This window comes from Melopsittacus undulatus, chromosome 4 (assembly GCF_012275295.1).
Source record: "Melopsittacus undulatus isolate bMelUnd1 chromosome 4, bMelUnd1.mat.Z, whole genome shotgun sequence".
NCBI lineage: Eukaryota > Metazoa > Chordata > Aves > Psittaciformes > Psittaculidae > Melopsittacus > Melopsittacus undulatus.
Genome location: NC_047530.1, coordinates 15,935,357 through 15,941,356, shown reverse-complemented (window position 1 = coordinate 15,941,356; position 6,000 = coordinate 15,935,357). Strand labels below are relative to the sequence as shown.

The 6,000-nt window shown below is 49.1% G+C and overlaps 1 protein-coding gene across 1 annotated transcript in view; it reads left to right on the top strand.

Moving 5' to 3' along the window:
- The first annotated feature begins 736 nt into the window (after positions 1-736).
- MAP3K9 (mitogen-activated protein kinase kinase kinase 9) overlaps positions 737-6,000 on the top strand; it is a 51,486-nt gene continuing 46,222 nt past the window's right edge. The window contains exon 1 of the mRNA XM_034062145.1: positions 737-1,037. Within this exon, the coding sequence (XP_033918036.1) occupies positions 737-1,037 (301 nt within the window). The remainder of the gene's footprint in view (positions 1,038-6,000) is intronic.

The following is a 6,000-nucleotide window of genomic DNA, read 5'->3' as shown; positions in this document are numbered from 1 at the left end:
CTCTCGGGGTGCCGGGGGCAGCAGGGTTGCGGCGGTGGCCCGGGAGGGGCGGGCGCAGGGCTGCTGCAAAGCAGCGGTGTGTCCCGGTAAGGCCGAGCCGGCAAGGCCCAGCCGCTGCGCGCTGCAGGTCTGAGGCAATTCCCTCCCTTCCTACTGCCTATCGCCACAGAAACCCGCCCAGCCTCAACCCTCTCCGTGTCATGCCCCTTTCCTCAGCCAATGCGAAGCGGCGTGGAAGGCGGGGCTTGGGGCGCTCACTGACACGAGTCCAATGGGAAGAGCAAGCTAACGAGTGGTGACCAATGGGGGACGACACCGGTGAGGGCGAGACTGAGAGGCGAGAGGCTGGGCGGGCAGGGGGGCGAGGCCGAGAGGGCGAGGGCACTCAATCAGGTGAGGGCGGTGTTGACGGGCGGTAGCGGAGGCCAATGGCGGCGAGGAGGCGGGGCCCTGCCGTTCCCTCCCGCCGCCGAAGCTGCCAGAGAGTCAGGTGGCTCCGGGATGCGCGGCCGCGGCGGCAGGCGGAGGCGGCGAGGTGGGGGCCCGGCGGCGGCTCGGCGGCACGCGCTGCCTGCCCTCGCCTCTTCCCGCGCCGGGCTGAGGCGGCCCCGCGCCGGGCGCTGACCCCCCCCCGTCAGGCGCCTGGCCGTATGAACAATAGGCGGCGGTACCGGCTCCGCCGCCCCCCGCAGCGCCCGGCAGCCGCGGGCGCCTCCCCCTATGGAGCAGCTTCGCCATGGATCCCCTCACAGAGCTCAGCCAGGAGGGCGCGGGCGGCGGGGAGCCGCCGGGCGACGGGCCGCTCTGGACCGCCGTCTTCGAGTACGAGGCGTGCGGCGAGGACGAGCTGAGCCTGCGGCCGGGGGACGTGGTGCAGGTGCTGTCCCGGGACTCGCACGTGTCCGGTGACGAGGGCTGGTGGACGGGCAAGATCGACCAGCGCGTCGGCATCTTCCCCAGCAACTACGTGAGCAGCGGCGTGCAGGGGGGCGGCCCGGAGCTGCGGGCCCGATATCCGCCGCCCCCCGCTATACAGCGTAAGGCGGCCTGCGCCCGGGGCGGGGGGCTCGGCGTGGCCCCTCGCTGTCTCCCGGCGGGAAGGAGAGGGGAGGAGACCTGGTCCCGGCAGTCCGGGAGAGCTGGGGGGGAGGGACCGGGCCGGATCGGCGGGAACCAGACCTGATGGGATGGGGTGGGAGGAGAGCCCCGACCCTCCTGAGCTCCTTGACGGCAGCCTGGACCGCCGAGGGTGGGGGGAGGAGCAGCCCGGTGGGGAGCGGCCGCGGCGAGGCGGGGGGGTAGGGTACAGCGGGCACCGCGGTGGCCCTTGCCGCGGGAGCGGAGGGGGGATGCGGCGGCTCGGCCCTTCCCACTCTGGCGGTCCGGTCCGTTCCCTTTCCCAGGCGCAGCCGCATTTCTGCTGCTCCAGTGCCCCTCTGCTTCCAGGCCGGCTCTCCTTTCCGACCCTCGCTCAGGCGTTAGCTTTTCGGTGACGCCGGGAGCAGTTTCCCATTGTTAAGTGCTGTGTTTGCAGGGACTGATAAATCTTCACCAAGCGGAAGAAGCTTGGTGGCTGAGCAGTGTGTGTGTGTGGGATCACCTGGGGCTCTGCTGACACCCCCTTAGGAATTATATCCTCAAGGAGAGGTTGCCCTGTAGGTAGGAAGCCATTGCTTTCTGCAGTGTTGTTTCACTGCTAATGCTTGTTCAGTATCTTTCTCTCTCCTAACCAAAGGCTTATTATTTCTGACTTAAAAATTCCTTAGTTGGCATGTGTTACCAGGTTCCTCCCTAGCCCTTTGCTGTCTTAATAATTCTTTCTAAATACTGTGAATGAGTTTTAATCCAAGTTTGGATAGCTGGGCCTACCTGAGGGTTGCTTGGCTGAGTTGTGATGCTGAAGGCACAAAGGGATCGGTTTGTTTCTGTGAACTTCAGTGCAGTTTTGAAGCCTTTGTTGGAGAAAGAGAATAGGGATGTTTCATCTCTACATTTGTTTTAGCCACTGTGGACAATTGTGGAAAGAGAAACAGCATGGAAAGACTGTTTCTAGATCCTGTTTATCTCTAGCGACAATTCAGGCAAGATTAAAGTTTTTTTTTGAGGGGCAGAGAAAAATCTTCAGACTAGTAGGCTTTTCTAGAAAGGAAAAGGAGTAAAAAGATGCTTTGCCCTACTTAGGACATATCTCCAAGGAATGCAACTAATAGCTTTTGTCTTATTCTATGTTCTGATTGAAAACATTTAGGTGAAACCTCAGTGGTTCATCGTATTGGCCTTTGGATTGTGAAGGGGCTAGGCTGGGCAGTGATGGTGCTTGTATTCATGCTGTACATTCCTCCCCCCATGCACTGTGAGCGCTCATTAGGTTTTGCTTTTGAGATAGTTAGGAAAACCATTTCTGCAGAAAATCCTAAAGCCTCAGCTCCACTCCTGTTTTGGCTGTTAGGTGCAGGCTTGGGATTCTCCTGCCTTACTGCACTTGCTGTGGTTTGGTACTTCAGGAACAGTTGTCAAGTTGCATCTTTCCATTTTATTCTCATCTTACCCTTTTAGTGTCACAGCAGGACTACGCTACTTCTGTTAAGTCATCATCCATATGTTCATGACAGTAGAATTTATTGCTCCCCAGTAAGTTCTTAGTATGCCAAAGTAGTTGGTTTTAAGAAACAATGCTATTTGGACAGGGGATAAAGCTGGTTGAATTGGGTTGGATTGAAGTTTCATGTTAAAAATCCCTTAGCAAAGAATAATACCTACTCTTAGAGCTGGTGATGTTAGTTTGATAGCTGTTGGATTAACAAGCTTATTGTCTGTTAACTTATTGGGCTCTGAAGAACTGAAGTTTTGCAGGAATGAAGCAAGGTGTCATTCCAGATGTGCACTGTGGCACAGGAGCTAATTTTAGTTGCTTTCCTAAAGTTTATTTCATGTTTGCTGAAGGCTTTGGAGTGTAAATCCTAGAGATTCTGTTCCCACTGAGAGCTGTAGTACTATAACTAGTAATTGCATGCTGTCTTCCAGCCATTCACGTAGTGTACTTGAATCTTAACCTCAGTGAGGGTACTGTGGATGATCAAAGTAGCCTCTTAAGGCTGTCAGCGGTGGGCCAGTTTGAAGGGCCCTCATCTGTGCTGTGGGCTCTTGCACGCTACAGATTGAATTAAATAGCTTAATTGGATGGTATAATAAATGCAGATTAAACAGCACCTACTTTGCACTTGTCAAGATGGCCACTGGCTCATGGTTTACAGGCTCTGTAATTCCTTGTCAGTCCTCAGAGGAATGATAGCACTTCAGTTCTTAAATTCTAAAGCAAAACATGAATTTTAAACATTCCATTTACCTTACAGTCCAGTAAGGCAGGTCTTCCAAATTAAAAAGGAGTTTAGAAAAACGGTTAGGCTGTTTAGAAGAGTGAAGAAAAAGAAGTATTTTATGCACTAATGTAGGCTCTATAATTAGGAAGCTGAAAGAAAAAAAAACCCATAACCAAACCTGAAAAAACTAATTCAGCGCAAAGTGCCCTAAAAACCCTCTCCAAAAATGAAATAAAACTCTTGTAAGGATGAGGGGTTGTTTTCTGATTAAGTTACCCCTGAGGGTAAGCTGGCTGGTCTGCCTTAAAGAAACATACATTTTCAAAGTAAAGCTAAGGTCATAATTGCAAATAAAAGAAAACTTTCTTTGCAAAACAACTTGCAGTGTAATACATTAAACTCCATCTGGAAGCAGTTTTGCCTGACAGATTTGCTCTAGTTAATTTGTGCACCCGGCAGGGCTCTGTTGTTGCTGAAGTGGAACAGAGGGGTCACAGCGGACAGAAAGAGTTTTGCTTGCCAGGTCTTAGGTTTTCCTTTGCGGGCCGCGGTGCAGGCAGAGTCCCGGTGCAGGCAGGGCCTGGCGCTGCTCTCCGCTCCGGAGCTGTCCGTTCAGCACCGCCGGTGCCCCGCTGAGCCAGCGGGAAGTGCTCGCTCTACGTGTCTTCAGTGCCTCCTGAATCCATGAAATGCATGAAGGCACTGCGTGTGAATACCACCCGAGTGTGTGTCGGGAGTTCAGGGAATGGCCTGTCCATCAGGCATCGTGGCTCACATGCTTGTTCATTTGCTGTCTTTTAATTGCCCTCATCCCCAGGAGCAAGTTAAGTGAGCATTCTACCAGTGTTGAAATTCTGATTGAAGGTGATAGGACTCAGTATCTGATTTATTTAGCTCTTTTGTCTGTGAGAAATACCAGAACAGCTCCTTTTGTGTATTCTCAGTGTCAGAGTAGTCTCATTTGTGGAGTTAGTGTCATTACGGCCTTGTTCTATAATTTCAGTGTTTCTGGTCAGAATCTTCTGCTTCATCTTTTCTAGTAATCTGTAGCTCATGAGCATTTGAACACCAAGGCTGCTAATATAAGGGTGCAACCTTCTGTGTTGTGTAAATCCTTGAAGTTCAGACCATTACCCAAAAGATGTACTCACATAAACAGACAAATTCTTCTTGTGTTCTGGACTGGAAAGGGCCCTTTCTCCTTTTGGAAGACTTTCCCGGTCATCATTCCATCTTGCTTCCCATTAATTTACTGTTCATGGAACACTATGAAAAAGAGCACAGGCATCCTTATTAGACTAGCTAAGGTAGTGTGTGTATTGGCTGTACTGCATGGGAAGGTTGATGATATAATCCCAAGATGTAGTCAACTCCTAGCTCATAGGTTTGACTGACCTATGAAAGTAAGACAGGCTTTTTCAAATCATGTTCAGGGAAGATAGAACTCAGTCATAAAACCCCAGAAGTCTGTAGCTGTGTTTGTATCAACTCCATCCAGTTTTGTGACAATGTCTTGTACTTTTACGTAGGCCTTTAATTAGAGTAAGGGAAATATTTTATTTAAGTGGAATCTAACCTGCTCCCTTGCCTTATATGCCTGTGTAATTTCTTTTGAAAACAGTGGAGAGTTCTGTGTGTACATTCGATAACTAGAAAAGCCAGTAATATAATACAGCACTCTGTATTAATACCTACATCAAGTAAGTCCATTACAGACTTAATTTCCTTTCTGCTAGACAGAGCAGGGGAACAGATGTCAGATTTGGCATTTCAAATGCAGGAAAGTATTAAAAGTCTTGTTGAATTTCTGCTTAAATCCCAGCATTATGGTATTTTTTAATCAGGCAGCATAGCATCAATGGTGTCTCACTAGTGGCCTACCACTACTGTAAATACAACAGTGTCAGTATGTGGATTTCCCATTCTATATTTATCAGTATTGAATAGGTTCTTTTGGCCATCTGTGAGCATAAACAGTGTACAGTTGTACAGGGTTCATTTCCTCACCACTTGTACTCCAGCTGAAATTTATATGCTGAATTAAGACATCTGCATATGTATATTTTTACTACACAACACCACATGGTTACTGTGACAGCTGTAAAGTATATCTGTGAGTGCATGGGGATGTAAAATTATGATTCTGTTATTTCATATAGTCTCTGTAATGCAAACGTAGTGGGCATTAATCAAAACAAGGTTTTTCTTCCTGAGTATGCAGAGCTAGCAATATGTGGTCTGATCCATCTGTTTGTCACACTACTGTCAGTAATGGCAGAATTGGTCAACGAATATGCAATGCTTGTAGAAGTGTAGAAGAATGGGCGTGATTTGGGAAGGACTGAAAGATTGTTAGTGGCAGTTGAGTAAGAGACATTCAAATAAGGGACAAATGCAGGAGCAGATGCTTTTTGTGTTAAATTTTAGCTGTGTTGCATTAAGCACTGTATAGTGAAGTCAGTGGGTGTTCTTTCTTTTCTGGAATCTTGTAATGTCACTGAGGGCCTGTAAGTGTTAGAAGTGGTTAAGTGTGGTAAGAGGAGGCTATTTTATTGTGTCCTTTGCCAACATTAGGTCAAATTCATCACCATTCACAGTGAGTACTTCATACAGATTTATAATACTGCAGGATCTGTTTTACCATATTGTTTATCAATGTAAGATTGTCAGAAGGGACTAA